The sequence below is a fragment of the Amblyraja radiata genome, chromosome 29 (genome assembly GCF_010909765.2).
Source record: "Amblyraja radiata isolate CabotCenter1 chromosome 29, sAmbRad1.1.pri, whole genome shotgun sequence".
Classification (NCBI taxonomy): Eukaryota; Metazoa; Chordata; class Chondrichthyes; order Rajiformes; family Rajidae; genus Amblyraja; species Amblyraja radiata.
In genome coordinates, this window is record NC_045984.1 from 21,322,569 (window position 1) to 21,341,973 (window position 19,405).

Sequence of the window (19,405 nt, forward strand, 5' to 3'; positions counted from 1 at the left end):
CCAAAACTGCACACAATACTCCAGGTGTGGTCTCACCAGGGTCCTGTACAACTGCAGAAGGACCTCTTTACTCCTATGCTCAAATCCTCTCGTTATGAAGGCCAACATGCCATTAGCTTTCTTCACTGCCTGCTGTACCTGCATGTTTACTTTCAGTGAATGGTGTACAAGGACACCCAGGTCTCGTTGCATTTCCCTTTTTCGTAATCTGACACCATTAAGATAATAATCTGCCTCCTTTTACTTGCCGCCGAAGTGGATAACCTCACATTTATTTATATTATACTGCATCGGCCATACATCTGCCCACTCACTCAACCTGTCCAAGTCACCCTGCAACCTCCTAGCATCCTCTTCGCAGTTCACACTGCCACCCAGCTTTGTGTCATCTGCAAATTTGCTACTGATATTTTTAATCCCATCATCTAAATATCTTAATCATTAATATATATTGTAAACAGTTGCGGACCAGCACCAAGCCTTGCGGCATTCCACTCGCCACTGCCAAGCCATTCTGACAGGGACCCGTTTATTCCTACTCTTTGTTTCCTGTCTGCCAACCAATTCTCTATCCATGTCAATACCCTACCCCCAATACCATGTGCTCTAATTTTGCCCACTAATCTCCTGTGTGGGACCTTATCAAAGACTTTCTGAAAGTCCAGATACACTACATCCACTGGCTCTCCTTCATCCATTTTACTTGTCACAACATCAAAAAATTCCAGAAGATTAGTCAAGCAGGATTTCGCCTTCATAACTCCATGCTGACTTGGACCAATCCTTTTACTGCTATCCAAATGCGCCATTATTACTTCTTTAATAATTGACTCCAACATCTTCTCACTTTTCGTCCTTTCCCACCGATGTCAGGTTAACTGGTCTATAATTCCCCGTTTTCTCTCTCGCTCCTTTCTGGAAAAATGGGATAACAGAGATACCCTCCAATCAACAGGAACTGATCCTGAATCCATAGAACATTGGAAAATAATCACCAATGCGTCCATGATTTCAAGAGCCACCTCCTTGAGTACCCTGGGATGCAGACCATCAGGCCCTGGGATTTATCAGCCTTCAGTCCCATCAGTCTACCCAATACTATTTCTCGCCTAATGCAAATTTCTTTCAGTTCCTCTGTCTCCCTAGATCCTCTGTACCCTAGTACATCTGGGAGATTGTGTGTGTCTTCTTTTGTGAAGACAGAACCAAAGTACCTGTTCAATTCTTCTGCCATTTCCTTGTTCCCCATAATAATTTCACCTATTTCTGCCTTCAAGGGACTCACATTTGTCTTTACTAATCTTTTTCTTTTAACATACTTAAAGAAACTTTTACTATCCTTCTTTATATTCTTGGGCAGCTTACCCTCGTACTTCATCTTTTCACCCCGTATTGCCCTTTTTGTTACCTTCTGTTGTCCTTTGAAAGTTTCCCAATCCTCTGGCTTCCCGCTACTCTTTGCTATGTTATACACCGTTTCTTTTAGTTTTAATCCATCCCTAACTTCCCTTGACAGCCATGGTTGCCTCTTACTCCCCTTAGAATCTTTCTTCCTGTTTGGAATAAAATGATCCTGCATCTTCTGGATTATGCCCAGAAATTCCTGCCATTGCTGTTCCACCGTCATTCCTGCTAGGATCCTTTTCCAGTCAACCTTGGCTAGCTCCTCTCTCATGCCTTCATAGTCCCCTTTGTTCAACTGCAACATTGACACTTCTGATTTAACCTTCTCCCTCTCAAATTGCAGATTAAAACTTATCATATTATGGTCACTACCTCCTATCGGTTTCTTTACCTTGAGTTCCCTTATTAAATCTGGTTCATTAGATAACACTGAATCCAGAATTGCCTTCTCTCTGGTAGGCTCCAGTACAAGCTGCTCTAAGAATCTATCTCAGAGGAACTCTACAAACCCTCTTTCTAGGGGTCCAGAACCAAACTGCGTGCAATGGTGGGAGTTGAAACTAGACATATTGAATTAAAAGGTACTGCATGGAAACAAGCTTTTCGGCCCACCAACTCCACACCGACCATCAATGTACTGTTCACACAAACCCACACACGAGGGGCAATTTAGAGAGGGCAATTAATCTACAAACCCACATGTCTTTAAGATGTGAGTGGAAATTGGAGCACCGGGAAGGAAGCCTCAGGCAGAATGTGCAAAATTCACATATACATGCCCTGACGTGAGGATGGAACCTGGGTCTCTGATGCTGTGAGGCAGCAGCTCTAACTGCTGCGCCATAGTGTTGCCTTATAAGTATATGGTAACAGAAGAATCAGTGTTTTTTTAGACCTTGATTCTGGGTTGAACCAGAGTTGATGACAAAGTAACACTCCCTTTCTTGCTTCAGCTTTATCCCGCACCCAAACCCTCGTCATTACTTAATCACTGCCTCCAGGTAAGGCACCAAAGGAATGTTTTGAACGATTCAATGATTTTAAATTATATACTAGCAGCCACCTTTCATAAAATGTCAAATGTCCGGGTGTAACTTTATTCGATAACATGTCAGGAAGCAACAATAGGAAATACATATTTAGATTTTCCCTGTTTTTATTACTGGACTACATTTTATTGCAACTCCTTTTTGATTTTAATAGTCATTTGCTTAGACGTAAAACTCGCAGAGCGCTCGTTTTCCTCATGAAAAAACAGATCAGCAGCACGATTGAGCGGGGAAATGTCAACATCTACCCAGAAATCGGCAGCAGGTGACAAAGATAAATTGCAAAGCTTCAAGAAGACAGAATGGGATAGGGATAGGTAGAGTGCTTAAAATGTTTAAAGTCCTCCTCATGCATTATAATAACTCTGTGCTTTAAAGAAGGTTGAAACAGAACATGCGTAGCTGACACTGTAGTTTACTTTAAGAAAGAACTGCAGATGCTGGAAAAATCGAAGGTAGACAAAAAAGCTGGAGAAACTCAGCGGGTGAGGCAACATCTATGGAGGGAAGGAATATGCGACGTTTCGGGTCGAGACCCTTCTTCAGATTGAAGTCGGGGGGGGGGGCGGGAAAAAGAAAGGAAGAGGCGGAGACAGCAGGCTGTGGGGGATCTGGGAAGGGGAGGGGAAGAAGGGAGAAAGCAAGGACTGCCTGAAATTGGAGGTCAATGTTCATACCGCTGGGGTGTAAACTACCCAAGCGAAATATGAGGTGCTGTTCCTCCAATTTGCGGTGGGCTTCACTCTGGCCATGGAGGAGGCCCAGCAGAGAAAGGTCGGATTTGGAATGGGAGGGGGAGTTGAAGTGCTGAGCCACTGGTAGATCAGGTTGGTTATTGCGAACTGAGCAGAGGTGTTGGGCGAAGCGATTGCCAAGCCTGCACTTGGTCTCACCGATGTAGAGCAGCGGATGCAGTAGATGAGGTTGGAGGAGGTGCAGGTGAACCTCTGCCTCACCTGGAAAGATTGCTTGGGTCCTTGGATGGATTTGAGGGGGGAGGTAAAGCGCCAAGTGGAGCATTTCCTGCGGTTGCAAGGGACCGACATCTACTACAAATCCACTGACACTATGGCTATCTGGACTACACTTCTTCCCACCCTGCTTCCTGTAAGGACTCTATCCCCTACTCCCAATTCCTCTGTCAATGCCGGATCTGCACCCAGGATGAGGTGTTCCAAACCAGGGCATCGGAGATGTCCTCATTCGTTAGGGTCAGGGGGGTCCCCTCTTCTACTATAGATGAGGCTCTATAGATGAGTACCCTTCCCCCTAATCGTAACAAGGACAGAGTCCCCCTTGTCCTTACCTTCCATCCTACCAGCCGTCGCATACAGCATATAATCCTCCGACATTTTCGTCACCTCCAACGGGATCCCACCACTGGCCACATCTTCCCATCTCCTCCCCCTTTCTGCAGAGATCGTTCCCACCATAACTCCCTGGTCAATTCGTCCCTTCCCACCCAAACCACCCCCTCCCCTGGTACTGTCCCTTGCAACGCAGGAAATGTATAAACACAACTGTAATTTCTACATGGTGAAACCAAAATGTATAAAAATACCCTTTAATAAAATCTGACAATGTGCAATTTAACCACATGTGATTTTTTTCTATTACAAATTTCAAATTGTGGAGTACAGAGGCAAATAAATAAATGATGGGTCTTTGTCCCAAACATTATGAAGGGCACTGTACTGCCTGACCTGCTGAGTTTCTTTCGAGCACTTTCTGTCTGTTTTTAACGTGTTGTTATGACCTGCCTCAACTATTTCCTCTGACAGAGAGAAACATTCAAGAAATTTCAAAGCCTCTGAAGGAATGCAGCACCTCCACGGATTCCTGGGGACTCTGGCCAACAGCCGTTCAAGGTGAATGCGTGCAGGTGCACAAAGAAAAAAGAGCAGGGATAGGCCACTCAGCCCCTTGTCTGCTAGCCCATTTAATGTGATCATGGCCGATCAACATCGCCACTCAACAACTCTCCAATTCCCGACCTTGCCATGAGGCATATGGCAAGGAAAGAGGCCCTTCAACCCTACTCACCCATGTCAAACAATATGCCCGATCTAAGCTGGTCCCATTTAACCACGTTTGACCCATGTCCCTGTAAACCTTTCCTATACATGTACGTCCAAATATCTTAAAAAAGTTATTATTGTACCTGCTACATCCTCTGGCAGCTCGCCCCATATACCTACCATCGTCTGTGCGAACAATTTTCCCTTCAGATTCGTATTAAATCTTTTTCCTCTCACCTTAAAGCTATGTCCTCTGTTTCTTGATTCCCATACTCTGGGTAAAAGATTCTGTGTATACATCCTATCTATTCCCCTCATGATTTTATACACCCATTGTAAATTCAGTCCACTAGATGGCTGCACTTTAATCTATTCTGAATACACCGTGAATTTTAACTCTTAGGTAGGAACCTAGAACATAGAACAGTATAGCACAGGAGTGGGTCCTTCAGCCCACTATATTTGTGCTGAACAAGATGCCAAGTTACCTTGATCTCGTCTGCCTGTACATGATCCATATCCTTCTATTCCCTGCACTTCAATCCAGGCTGCATTCTTGTAAATCTCCTCAGCACCCTCTCCAAAGCTGTCACATCTTTCCTCTGGGGCGACCACAACTGCGTGCAATACCCCAAATGCACCCTAACCGAAGTCCTAAAGAGTTGCACCATGACTTCCTGACTCTTATATTCAATGCCCCTTGCAATGAAGGCAAACATGCCATACTCCTTCTTACCACCCTATCTACTTGTGCTGCCACCTTTAGTGAACTATGAACTTGGACACCAAGATTCCTCCGCACATCGATGCTGTTGAGGGTCTTGCCCTTAACTCTATATTCTCTCCTTACATTCAACCACCTCACACTTGCTCAGTTTAAACTCGGTAAAAGTGCAATCTGTCATTTCTCCGCCCATTTCTGCAGTTGATCTATATCCCGCTGTATCAGACAACATTCATCAATGCAACTTCTCCAGTTTCGGTATTCTCAGCAAACCTACTCACCAACCCATCTTACTTTGTGCCTTTTTTTGAAAACCAGCATCCGCAGTTCCTTGTGTCTACATTCCTCTGCTTATTTCTGTGCTACATAACTCTGTGAAACAATGGTTCTATAAATGTTGTTCCTGTTCCAGTCTCCACACCCTCTTCACAGTCAACACTGCCACCTAGCTTTGTACCATCAATACACTTATTACACAAGATCCATTCTTCAAATCAATAAAAGCCCTGTCCCACGGTACGAGTTCATTCCAAGAGCTCTCCCGAGTATAAATAAAATCAAACTCGTGGTAAGCACGGAGAATGAACGTAGTGGGTACGTCGGAGCTCGGGGACGTCTCTTAGCGCTAACGGCAGGTACTCGGGAAGACTCGCTAACGGGAAGACTCGTGAAGATTTTTCAACATGATGAAAAATGTCCACGAGAGCCCCGAGTACTGACGAGTGGCCATTACCGTAAATCTCCAAGTTCGAATCAGGGCAAACTCGGGAGAACTCTTGGAATGAACTCGTACCGTGGGACAGGGCTTTAACTTTTTTTAAAGGGCGACCTCATCAACATCTTGTTCAATTACAATATAATGTCCCAACCCTCACACAAAATGCCCATACTGAGGTAGGCCAGTGTGCCACAGCTTTTTTCACTGTCCTGACTACTTGCGATGCAACTTTTGAGGAACTGTGTATCTCTGAGATCCTTCTGCTCTGCAGCACTCCCCAAGGCCCTACCGTTCACTGTGAATGTCTTACCCTAGTTTGACTTCCTAAAATACAATGCCTCACACTTATCAGAAGTAAACTCTATTTGTTATTCCTTAGCCTACTTACCTAGTTGATTAAGATCCCACTATAATTGTTGATAACCTTCTTCATTGTCTATGATACCACTTATTTTGGTGTCAATTGCAAACTTCGTAACCTGTTGCATGACATTAGTCACGGGCCTCCAGTCCAAAAAGCAGCCTTGCACCATCAGCCTCTGCTTCTTACTGTCCAGCCAATTATGTCCAATTATCTAACTCTCCCTAGGCTTCATGCAATCTAACCATCCAAACTAGCTACCATGTGGGACCTTGTGACAGGCCTTGCTAAAGTACATGTAGACAACATCCACCACCCTGCCCTTATCAATCCTCTTGGTTACCTCTTCAAAAAACTCTTAACAGATTTGTGAGGCACAGCTTCACACACACAAAGCCATGCTGACTGACCCTCGTCAGCACATGTCTATCCAAGTTCTGATAAATCATCTTCCTCAGAATTCCCTCCTGCAACTGATGCAACAACGATGTCTTTTGCTGGCTGCCCTTCCTAAATAACGGTACAACATTAGACACTCTTCAGATTTACGTCGGGTTGATTGCATTAGTCGGAACAGGGTGAAGGTTGCAATCTTCACGTGGAAGAACAGCCCATCACCTGCATAATTGGGGGATGACAGACAGCCCTGCTTGCAACTGCGGACATCCAGACCAGACCATCCCACACAGCGTGAATGACTGCTCACTGAGGCTTTTCCCTGGTGGCATCAAAGCCATCCACCCAGCAACTGATGCTGCCCTGGCCTGGATGCCTACCCTTGACCTACAACTTTGGGCCGTGCACGCCATACGCAAGAAGAAGAAGACTTCAGACTTCTGGGATTTCACTTGTGGCGAAAGATGATATAAATATCTCTGCCAGGGCCTTAGGAATTTCTTCCCTAGACTCCCACAAGGTCTGAAGGCCTGCCAGCCTTTGTCCTCCACCCTAACAGGAACATGCCGTCAATTAACATGAATGCAGACAGATTTCTTTGACTGAGATGTTTCCTTTAGTTTAACAAATCACTCGGTGCTGGAGTAACTCAGCAGGTCACTCAACAGGTTCTCAGCAACGGCAAATCCTTGCGTTTACCTATTTGATTTCTCCTTCTAACAAGAATAAAAATAAATTAGTATTAGAGGAAGGGATTGCAGAATAAGAAAGTTATGAATGAATTCTTCATTGAATTCCTCTGCCACTCCCATCCCCTTCTGCTTACGTCCCTCCCTCTAGTTTTACAGTACACTGCTCAAATCCCTTCTTTCTTTATCAGTGTTCTTCTGTCTCATTGTTTCTTTGTTGCCTCCTTTAATTCCCATTTCCTTCACCTTTTTTTCCCCCTGTATCTCTCGCACTTCTCCGATCATCAACCACTCAGCTGTATCCACCTATCTATTCCTTGTCAAACTTTGTCCTGCCCCCATGTTTTTCCAGCTTTCTCCTTCCTACTACAATCAGCCTGAAGAAGGTTCCTGACCCAAATCTTCGCCTATCTTTGTGCGGCACAGTGGTGGAGTTGCTGCATCACAGCGCCAGAGACCCGGGTTCGATCCTGACCTCGGGTGATGTCTGTGTGGAGTTTACACGTTCTACCTGCGACCACGTGGGTTTCCTCTCCGGCTCCCCCCACATCCCAAAGACGTACAAGTTTGTCAGTTAATTGGCCTCTGTATGAAAGCCTAGTGCTTAGGGAGTGGATGGGAAAGTGGGATAACATAGAACTAGCATGAACGGGTGATCAATGGTCAGTGTTCACTTGGTTGCCCGAAGGGCCTGCTTCCATGCTGTATCTCTCCAAATTAAACAATCCTAATGCAGGCACAGGGGATTAGTGCCGATGGACTTTGGGGTCCAAACACCTCCTTCTATGGTCTTCCAATTGAGCAGCAGTTCCCAAGTCCACTGACTCTTGTGCAAAGATCACCATTTCACACACAGACAAAAATTAGTTCTTCTCGACCGTAGTGAGTGATACAGGGTGGAAACAGGCCTTTTGGCCCAACTTGCCCACACCGGACAACATGCCCCAGCTACACTAGTCCCACTTGCCAGCGTTTGGTCCAAAGCCCTCCAAACCTGTTCTCCCCATGTACTTGTTTAACTGCTTCTTAAACGTTAGGATAATCCCAGCCTCAACTAGCTCCTCTGGTAGCATGTTCCAGCTTGACCAGGGCGCATAGAAGAGTTTCTCCTAATGGAGACACCTTTAACTGATAGTCATCGTAGTCCACAGGGTTTTTTTCCGCTTGAACTACGTTTTCCCGTCAGAGGTGGACAGTGCGGGGATCTCCTCTTGAGCTGGGGGGTTGCTGCGCCTTTAAGCCTGGTCGGACAGTGCTGGGCGCACGTGTGGCCCCGCTGTGTTTAACTGGCTGTTGCTGGACCTCTGGTGATAACACTAGGCTCCAGGCGAAGCTTCGCGGTGTTACAATGTCTCTGCAAGAGGATGTCGGTGGCGGGCAGGACGAGGTACGTCGCGGCTTCCACGCTCGTTTGACCAACATTTGCACCGACAAAGACGTCTCCTTCCCCGCTCATTTCTGCTTTTGTGTTTAGGTGAAAAGTTCAGCCGCCGGTGACGCCCCTTCGCTCGCTTCCGTGAGCTGGTTGTCCGGATTATTCAGGCCGCTGAAGTACCTGGTACGTCAGCAAGTTGGGGTGTGGAGTGACCGTGTCTTGCCTTGGTCTGGTGTGTAGTCTCCGTTCCTACCGTTAACTCTGGTCTCAATTCAGACCCATACCCTAAACGTTTAATAGTCAACCACCTAGAACTCATTTCCCCCAACAAAATATTGTACTTCATTTTGGTAGGGTACCAGGAACGCCACTGTGCTGCCCATTATCTTTGATTTTTGCACTTTTCACAGAGACGTGGTTAGAACAGGTATCGGGGGTTATGAAGAGAAGGCAGGAGAATGAGGTTAGGAAGGAGAGATAGATCAGCCATGATTGAATGGTGGAGTAGACTTGATGGGCCGAATGGCCTAATTCTACTCCTATTCTTTATGACTAGAGCCAGGATGTTTAGGCGCTAAAAAACTCTGAAATAGGCAGGCAAAAAGGCAAAATAAAATTACAAAAATGGCAGGAAAAGGCATTTATTGACCAAAAAGGCATTTATTTCCACCACCAAAATATGGTTTGAAATGATAATATCAAGGTATACTACATTAAATGACCAAAGTTGCCTGGTTGCACATAATTACTAGCATTTTTTTCAAATTATCTGGTGTTAATCTATGCCGTCTGTCGGACAGAATATGCTTCAGTTGTGAAAAACTTCTTTCTACCTCAGCTGAGGTCACTGGTGCATACCTGAAACAAGCTACAGAATCTATATTCATGTCGATATCTTGTACATTACAGGTACCTTTGAGGACTTTAGCTATGTTTTCTATTTCTTCAAGATCTTTGTTAGCTAAAATCACTCTCACATTTTCCTTGTATGTCTTTACCTACATTGCCAGGAACATTACGAATATCGTCAGTTACTTTGTTGAAAACCTGCAAGTTATTCACTAATGTTTTGCCACATTTCTCAAGGGAAGTGATAGTTTGTGGGAAGTTTGCAAAATTGGAAGCAATAAACAGAAAATTGCGGTGGGGGGGGGGGACTTTTCCCGCATGATTTAACTGAAGATCCTGACTGCAGCAGATTTGTCTTCTTCAAAACAGTTAATGATTTCTTTTATCTTTTCAAAATTTGCAGCACAGTAGAGTACAGCAGAGAGCCGTGTACCCTACCTAGTCAAAACGGGCTGAGGAAGTAGCGGAATATCAGGTGCCATTTCCTTGAACTGCTTTGAGGAAGATTTTCTTGACATTGGAAACTAGGCGATCAACATTTGGAAACAAGCTACATATGTGCTTGGCAATTCTATGAAATCCTTAAACTAAGCATGTCAAATGCAACATTTTGGGAAATAAAACTTTAAGTCACAAACAGAAGAACATTCTTGTGTTTTATACCTTCTGGCCAAAGTACAGCAAGTGAAGATATAAACAACTGAGCAATAGTTGAGCTGTTTGACTTCTCCAAAACTTTTGATGTCCACAAATACTCCTTTGATGGTTGACTTGCCTCCAGTGTACCGATGACCATATTGGCAACATATCTCCCCATAGCATCGGTTGTCACTATTGAGATCCATATTTTGTTGCATGCCACTTCATCTCTAATTTTTTGCACAACAATGTTGAAGTTGCTGTCAACATAATTTTTCCGTAATGATGACTCGCTTGGTATATGTTCCTCTGTGTATTTCTCTAAAAAAACCTCTGAGAGATTAGTTTTCCAATTTCCACAGTGGAATTCCAGCATCATTGTATGCCTTGCACAGATCACTCAAACTCAGATTTGCGACTGGATTTTCTTTGTCCGCCCCCCCCCCCCCCCCCCCCCCCCGCACATCAGTCTGAAGTGCCTCGACCCGAAACGTCGCCTATTCCTTCTCTCCATAGATGTTGCCTCACCCGCTGAGTTTCTCCAGCATTTTGTTTGTCTACGTTTGACTTTTCCAGCATCTGCAGGTCTTTCTTAAATAGATCTTGGAGAAGGCTGAACCTGCGGCATGAACGGACGAATGAATGACCGACGGTGGCGCGCCCGGTTTTGTTGCAAGTTTTCTTGCAAGTTATACTATGTTAACACGTTAATAATAATATTAATATTAATGTGTTAACATTAAAAACATCATTGTGATCATCGTACAACTAGAGAAAATAGCGCGACCTTTTAGCAAAAAGACTGATTTAGGCTCTCGATTGTGAAAAAGGCATTAACTTGGTGAAATCATCAAAAAAGGCATGAAAAGGGATTTATGGCAAAATCCTGGCTCTATTTTTGACCTTATGACTGCTTGACCTGTAAGGTATTCAGTGTAAACTGCCTGGGGTGTAGGTGTGTCTTAATAACCATGAGGAAGAGAATGGGTTATAGGCAGGTGGTGGCACGCGATTGCTCGGAACTGGCAGACAATGCCTGAGATAATTTTCTTTACCGGCATAGAAAGAATAAATGGAAACTGATAATAGAAATATTAAATGGATGAAAGTGAGGGCAAAAACTAGAATTTCTCAAATGGGAAGCGCAGCAAGTTGCTTGATAACTGGTTTTGATGTATAGTCTTTGACAAGGCTATGGTCTTGTCAACGGCATAAAACAAATTCGAATCTCTTGGCCTTTTCAAGTTATTCAATAATCTTTGTTAACTTTTCCTGAAAAAAAATGGGACACGTTTTAAAACCAATCTTTGTCATTTGTTTTGTTCAAAGGTCGCGCAAACTTTTATTGATCTATCTTGCTTCTGGCGGTGTAGTGATATAAGTGATTTGAGGATCAGTGATGGGTTAAGAACACTTGAAACTCCCATACCTAAATGAAAGTCTGCCTTCTCCCCATAACCTCTGACACCTGTACTAATCAAAAATCTATCTAGTATGCCTTAAAAATATCCACTGACTTGGCCTCTGTGGCAAACAATTCCACAGATTCACCACCCTCTGACCACAGACATTTCTCCTCATCTCCTTCCTAAAATAATGTCCTTTAATTCTGAGGCAATGCCCTCCAGTCCTAGACTCTCCACACTCACTCTATCCAAGCCTTTCACTATTCTATATGTTTCAATGAGGTCCCCCCTCATTCTTCTAAATTCCAGCGAGTACAGGCCCAGTGCCGACAAACGCTCATCATAGGTTAGCTGACTCATTCCTGGGATCATTCTTGTAAACCTCCTCTGGACCCTCTCCAGAGCCAGCACATCCTTCATCAGGTGTGGTGTCCAGAATTGCTCACAATATTCCAAGTGGGGCCTAACCAGCACCTTATCGAGCCTCAGCATTACATCCTGTTTATGTATACAAGCCCTATTTAAATAAATGCCAGCATTGAGTTTGCTTTCTCTACTACCGATTTGACTTGCAGAGTTAACTTGTGGTTAGAGTAACTGCCTCAACTACCTTCTCTGGCAATTCTATCCATATACCCACCCCTTCTGTGTGGAAAAAACTGCCCCACAGATTCCTATTAAATCTTTGCATTCTCACAAACCAATATTCTCTGGTTCTTGATTCACTTGCTCTGGGCCAAAGATCCTATTCCTCTCATTATTTTATACACTTCTAAGACCTCCCTCATCCTTTTACGTGTTATGGAATAAAGTCCTAGCCTGCCCAACATCTGCCCTATAGCTCAGGCCCTCAAGTACTGGCAACATCCCTGTAAATCTTCTCTGCACTCTTTCTTGGAATGCACTTTCTTTAGCTGTGGTTATTTATGTTTGTCGATGGGTGGGAAATTGCCAGGAGTTATTCACTGGTGGAAAGTGTTCTGAGCTCTGCCACTGCTAACTCCCTCACTCCAGCAGTAGACGTGATGTTCCTGCACCATATCAATAGAGTTGCAAGGGGGCTGAGCAGCAGGTTCTTATAACCATATAATAACCATATAACAATTACAGCACGGAAACCGGCCATCTCGACCCTTCTAGTCCGTGCCGAACACGTATTCTCCCCTAGTGCTCAGACCATAACCCTCCATTCCTTTCCCGTCCATATAACTATCCAATTTATTTTTAAATGATAAAAACAAACCTGCCTCCACCACCTTCACTGGAAGCTCATTCCACACAGCCACCACTCTCCGAGTAAAGAAGTTCCCCCTCATGTTACCCCTAAACTTCAGTCCCTTAATTCTCAAGTCATGTCCCCTTGTTTGAATCTTCCCTACTCTGTGGGAAAAGCTTATCCACGTCAACTCTGTCTATCCCTCATCATTTTAAAGACCTCTATCAAGTCCCCCCCCTTAACCTTTTACGCTCCAAAGAATAAAGCCCTAACTTGTTCAACCTTTCTCTGTAACTTAGTTGCTGAAACCCAGGCAACATTCTAGTAAATCTCCTCTGTACTCTCTCTATTTTGTTGACTTCCTTCCTATAATTAGGCGACCAAAATTGTACACCATACTCCAGAATTGGCCTCACCAATGCCTTGTACAATTTTAACATTACATCCCAACTTCTATACTCAATGCTCTGATTTATAAAGGCCAGCACACCAAAAGCTTTCTTTACCACCCTATTTACATGAGATTCCACTTTCAGGGAACTGTGCACAGTTATTCCCAGATCCCTCTGTTCACCTGCATTTTTCAATTCCCTACCATTTACCATGTACGTCCTATTTTGATTTGTCCTGCCAAGATGTAGCACCTCACACTTATCAGCATTAAACTCCATCTGCCATCTTTCAGTCCACTCTTCCAACTGGCATAAATCTCTCTGTAGACTTTGAAAATCTACTTCATTATCCACAACCCCACCTATCTTAGTATCATCTGCATACTTACTAATCCAATTTACCACACCATCATCCAGATCATTGATGTACATGACAAACAACAGTGGACCCAACACAGATCCCTGTGGCACCCCACTAGTCACTGGCCTCCAACCTGACAAACAACCATCCACCATTACTCTCTGGCATCTCCCATTCAGTCACTGTTGAATCCATCTTGCTACTCCACCATTAATACCCAACCATTGAACCTTCTTAACCAACCTTCCATGAGGAACCTTGTCAAAGGTCTTACTGAAGTCCATATATACAACATCCACTGCTTTACCCTCATCAATTTCCCGAGTAACCTCTTCAAAAAATTCAAGAAGATTAGTCAAACATGAACTTCCAGGCACAAATCCATGTTGACTGTTCCTAATCAGACCCTGTTTATCCAGATGCTTATATATATTATCTCTAAGTATCCTTTCCATTAATTTGCCCACCACTGACGTCAAACTAACAGGTCTATAATTGCTAGGTTTACTCTTAGAGTAAATCTAGCAATTGCCTGTAGAAACTGCAGATGCTAGGTTATATTAAAGGGACACAAATTTCTGGTGTAGCCCAGTAGGTCAGACCACATTCCGAGAAAGCATGGAAATCATACAGCTCAAACAGGCCCTTCGGCCCAACTTCCTTGTGCTGAGCAAGGTGCTCCATCTACAATTGTCCCTCCTGCCTGTATTTGGCCCTTATCCCTTTAAACATTTTCCTCTCCATGTACCTGTTGAAGTTTCTTTTAAATGTTATAGTTTCTGCCTCAACTACCTCCTCCAGCAGCTCGTTCCATATACCCGCCACCCTCTGTGTGGAAAAAGGTGCCCATCGCATTCTTGTTAAATCTGTCCCCTCACTTTAGACTGATGTCCTCTGATTGTTAATTCCCCTTCTCTGTGCATTCACTCTATTTATTCCCTTCGTGGTCTTGTACACCTCTATAAGATCACCCATCATCCACCTGCGCTCCAAGCTGTGTTTTCCTGTGCTTTTTAAATGTTTCCTTGGGAATGTTCACAGTCTGTTAGTGGATTGATCTTTGTAAGTTTGAATGCCTTCCTAATTTCTCCAATTCCTGCTTGTGTGTTTTTATATATATATATATATTTTTTAAATGTTTCCTAGTTTGGGGTGATTCGGAGGCTGTTGACCTGGCCCACCTCTGGACAAGTTGAAGAAGTAGGAGCTGCTGGCACCAGTCCGTTCCCAAGAAGACGCTGGGTTTCGGTGAAGAAACGTCTGAGTATTCTGGCTAGGTTTATGCTGACAGTGGTTCCCTGCAGGATTCAGGGCAGGCTTGGCTTTCCGGCGGCCAGCAGTTTGGGCCAAGGTGAAATTTCCGATGGTAAGTATTTCTTTCTCAACTTTGACCAGGACATGTTCTAAAAATTGGTCTAATCTAACATTAATCTGCAGTTTGGCTGTTGTGGCCTGTACATTAATGTTTGCCTGAGAGAAATCACTGCAAGCAAAATTTTAATTGTACCAGTATTTCACTATACCTGTGCACCTGACAAAAAGGTAGAAACAGATACTGGTTACAAAGTGCTGGAGTAACTCCGTGGTCCGGTGGCATCCCTGACTGAACATGACTTCAATCTGAAGAAGGGTCTCAGCCAGAAACATCATCTGTCCATGTTCTCCATAGATGCTGCTTGGCCCGTGGATGTACTTCAGCACTTAGGTTTATTGTCAGGTGAACACTCTTAATGACTTGAAATGGAGAACATTTTTAAGCTCTCCTCATTTTGAGGGGGGGGGGGGGGGAGAGAGAGGGGGGGGGGGGGGGGGGAAAGGAAGAGGTCAGCGATGAATTTGTTAGATTTATAAATCTAGTCGTAGGAGCAGATTTCTCACAGTGCTCTGGTCTGCCAGGTACAATGGTTGAGGTGCCAATGTTGTGCAGTAATTGCAAGCTGTACTGATGCAAATATTTCTAAATTCATAACTCATTTCAGAGCTCAGAAATTCGCCAAATAAACCATGTGGCAAAGGAAGCAAAAGGAAACAAGACGACCTGGCTGAGGAAGATCTGTGCTGGATTGAAACTTTGTCTGGTGACCTCTCAGATGATGATGATTTGGTGTCTGATCCTAATTTCGAGGTATGGATCATGCACTGTTGTGCTCCAAAGACTGTTTTAAAATGTGTAAATTGGGATAAATACAATTGTCATCAAACTGCATGTTCGCTTTCTTCTGAGGGTGCTGTTTTGATTTGGAAGACTTTGCGGGCAAGCTTTTTTTGTTGAGTGAGGGATAGCTCCACTTGTCTCTGGCTATAATGCAAAAGGAAAAACCAAACTGTAGATACCTGAACTTAAACACCAACAATTCATTAATCTTCATTAAAGTGGAGATTGATTTGATTGGCAGGTAGGTGGACAAAGAGCAGAGATGTCAAACAATGTGTAAGATGAGAAGATTTATGTAGTAAACGGTATGAAATGTGAAGCCAGAGAGGAAGGAATATGGGTGGAAGCAGAAATGGGAAAATGCTGCTTTTTTTTTTGTGCTCAATTGAAATTGGTATCTAATCCATTTCAATCTGATTTGTGTTGGCAATCGTTTAGCCAAGCAAATACTACACCGAATCTGACTTCAGTGAGGAACACAGGGAGAATAACGATACAGATCTGGAGTTGGAACACTTGGAGTCACCTCACCAGCAGGTAAGAACTAGATGTTAGTTCAAGGAGGGTACAGGTGACACTTGGGAAGGTTCTCCCGTGAGGAATTTATCTTCTCTACAGAGACTGCAAGTTCTGAAGCATCTGGTTGAGACTTTGCATCACAGGGTGGCACGGTGGCACAACGGGTAGAGCTGCTGCTTCAGTGCCCGAGCTGCAAGTGTTTCATTGATCAGAGCTATGTGCTAAATCTGCTTTGAATAAAACTCAAGTGTCATGCATTAAACACATACATTTAAACATCGGTATCTTTTATGTAGTAACAATGAACTGCAGATGCTAGTTTATCCCAAAGAAAGACAATGTTGGCGTAACTTGGCGTAACAATTTACTGCCTGATGCGCTGAGTTAATCCAGCATATGATGTCATTTTCATTATAGGTTGATGGTGTTTGCCTTTTCATATTAGTTTCTGCAATTTTGATATGTTACCACTATTGTGACTGTCAATGTTTAAAAATCAAGACTTTAATTCCATATGCATTGCAAATGGAACAATGAAATTCTTACTAGTTGCAGCTTTACAGACACCAACCCAACCTATATACAATCTATAATAAAACTATTAATTGAGTAATACAATAAATGATCAGTAATAGTATGTGACCAGACCATAATAGTCCAAACCAAAGAATGTTGTGAAACATGTACACCATCCACAGTTGATCATTGCTGAGGTGGGGTTGCTCTTACTTTGGTCCAGGGTCATTCAAGAACCTGATGGTTGCTAGGGAATAGCGGTTCTCGGGCTCTTGTGAGATGAGAGCATGGTCAGGGTGATCTTTGATAGTAGCTACTTTGAGGCAGTGCTTCCTGTAGATCTCTTCAATGGAGGGGAGGTCCATACCTGTAATGGACAATTACTGAACCAGGCTGAGATGCAGCCAGTAGCTATGCTCCCTATCACACACCTGGAGAACTTGCAACATCTGAGGCTTTGGAGATTGCCTATAAAAATTTAGTAGGACCAGTCCTTGAATTTTGGTCTTTTCTCCCCTGCTGCCTTAGCAGCCCTCAAGACAAACCTGGGATATTAATTATCATGTGTGACAAGGAACAGCAGATGCTGTGTTTAAATCGAAGATAGACACTAAAAGCTGGAGTAACTCAGCGGGTCGGGCAGCATCCCTAAAGAAAAGGAATATTATTTTTCTCCAGAGATGCTGCATGACCTGCTAGATTAACTATAATATTCCTTTGGTAACTTGGTATTGATCCATTCAAAGCAATGCAAAATGCAATTTAAAAAATGACATGCTTCATTTATGCAGATTTGTCTCAAAAGAATCAAATTCCAACACATTTCAAATTTAGCTTTAACAAATGCTCTATTGAAAATAACTTCTTGCTTTACCCAAGTTTATGGAATCCAAAGACTGTGTTTTACACTCTGACTTTGCACTGACACTCGATTTGTCAGGGCTGCAAATCATGAGCAGTTTTTTTGCATATTTATGAATTGAGAAATTGTAGCTGGCAGAAAGAAGGGGTAACATTGTCCCTCTAATCTGCACTGCACTTTTGCAGACTGGGCTCTTTGGGGAAGGCTCCCTTTTTCCCCAGGTGCAAGGTTAAGTTGCACATCTTGAGCTCAACAATCAATATTTCCTTTGTTTAGGAGAATGAAGAAGTTGCAACCTCCACTGATGCTGAGAACCAAGTCAGTTCAGAAGGTAAGATTTAAAAATTGACATCAATGCATTTGCTATCCTTCAACACATTAATCCTACAAATCCTCCACACCCTTCATATTATCTAAAGAAGAGTCCCGACGCAAAACATCATCTGTCTATTTCCTCCATGGATGCGGTCTAACCAGCTGAGTTCATCCAGCACTTTTTGTTCCAGATTCCAGCATCTTGTTAAATCGGAGGCTGCTTGACTTCATTTGTCAGAGATCTAACATTTAATTCTGTTTACATCTCTTCTGTTTTATCCATTTTTTAACACTCTAATTATATATTCTCATGGACAACTGCTGTGATAAACTGCAATTCTGCATGATCTCATTAACCATTTAATGAATGTTTGTTCTACCCTGTTTTGTAGCTGTGCCACTTGCGTTTAGACCATAAGACAGATGAGCAGAATTACTCCATTCAGCCCATTGAGTCTGCTCTACCATTCTATTATGGCTGATGTATTTTTCTCTCTCTCATCCCCATTCTCCTGCCTTCTCCCTGTAACCTTTGATGCCTTTTTGAACTGCTCTCTCTACATTTACTTTCCCATGGAGTAAGTGGACTGGTTGCTATGCCGCAAGTAGACATGGACTCACTAATTTAACTTCATTTGCAACCGGTCACTGACTGGTGGAATCTATTTTCCATTGGGTTTCAGTGAGGCCCCGGACCCAGGGTTGAGGATCATCTTGTGTCTTGGGCTGATTGGTCTTGGCCCACTCTCCATTTTACCCCATTGTCTGCCTTGCCCATTTTGTCCCTTTACCAGGAAGTTCAAGTGTGTTTTTTTACAGCACAAGTTTTGACGGGGCTTGGCACTTTCTAGACCTCTTGGTTATTAGTGGATGTGCTTTAGATTTCTACCTTAATGAAGAGAGACTTGGGGTGTGGAAAACCAGAAACTGGTTTCTCCAGAGATTAACAGTTTCCCATTTTCTACCAATCAACTTGGATCCAATGTTATTTTGTATTTAATGTACTATTTTGTCATGGTTCTAGCCTGTCACCTTGGAAAATATTCTGTCACTGGTAAATTATTTTTTGTTTTGCAGAAGCTGAGAAGTGATTGTGTTGCCAGGAAAGTGAACTTTGTAATATGAAGCAACTGGACTTTTGTGCAATTCAGTTTTGTATTTGGCCTTTAATAAAATTTAATTCATCATTACGCCATTGGTGTCTAATTGAAAATTTTGCTAATGTATCATTTGTTGCTAAAGAAAGCGACCTGAAACCTTACCTGTTCCTTTTCACCGGAGATGCTGTCTGACCCGCTAAGTTACTCCGGCTTATTGTGTCTATACTCGTTACTAAAGTATTCCTACTAAGGGCGCCGTATGATGGCAGCCTCTGCCTACAGTCTGTCTGTTTTTTCAACTTTTTGCTATTTTTAGTCTGTTTAAAATGTTGGAGGTTTCT

At 43.3% G+C, this 19,405-nt stretch overlaps 1 protein-coding gene across 1 annotated transcript; it reads left to right on the plus strand.

The window, feature by feature from the left end:
• The first annotated feature begins 8,594 nt into the window (after nucleotides 1-8,594).
• LOC116989691 lies at nucleotides 8,595-19,154 on the plus strand. The gene is made up of 7 exons (XM_033047293.1): nucleotides 8,595-8,746; nucleotides 8,834-8,917; nucleotides 14,744-14,963; nucleotides 15,577-15,722; nucleotides 16,191-16,289; nucleotides 17,926-17,980; nucleotides 19,042-19,154. Exons 1-7 carry the CDS (start codon nucleotides 8,708-8,710, stop codon nucleotides 19,053-19,055), a joined length of 657 nt encoding a protein of 218 aa, XP_032903184.1. The 5' UTR covers nucleotides 8,595-8,707; the 3' UTR covers nucleotides 19,056-19,154.
• Nucleotides 19,155-19,405: the final 251 nt, after the last annotated feature.

Excerpts from the sequence above, each read along its gene's own strand:
- LOC116989691 (XM_033047293.1), top strand. The coding sequence starts at position 8,708 with ATGTCTCTGCAAGAGGATGTCGGTGGCGGGCAGGACGAG. Across the intron at positions 8,747-8,833 it reads TCGGTGGCGGGCAGGACGAG|GTGAAAAGTTCAGCCGCCGG; the intron begins GTACGTCGCGGC and ends TTTTGTGTTTAG. Across the intron at positions 14,964-15,576 it reads CCAAGGTGAAATTTCCGATG|AGCTCAGAAATTCGCCAAAT; the intron begins GTAAGTATTTCT and ends AACTCATTTCAG.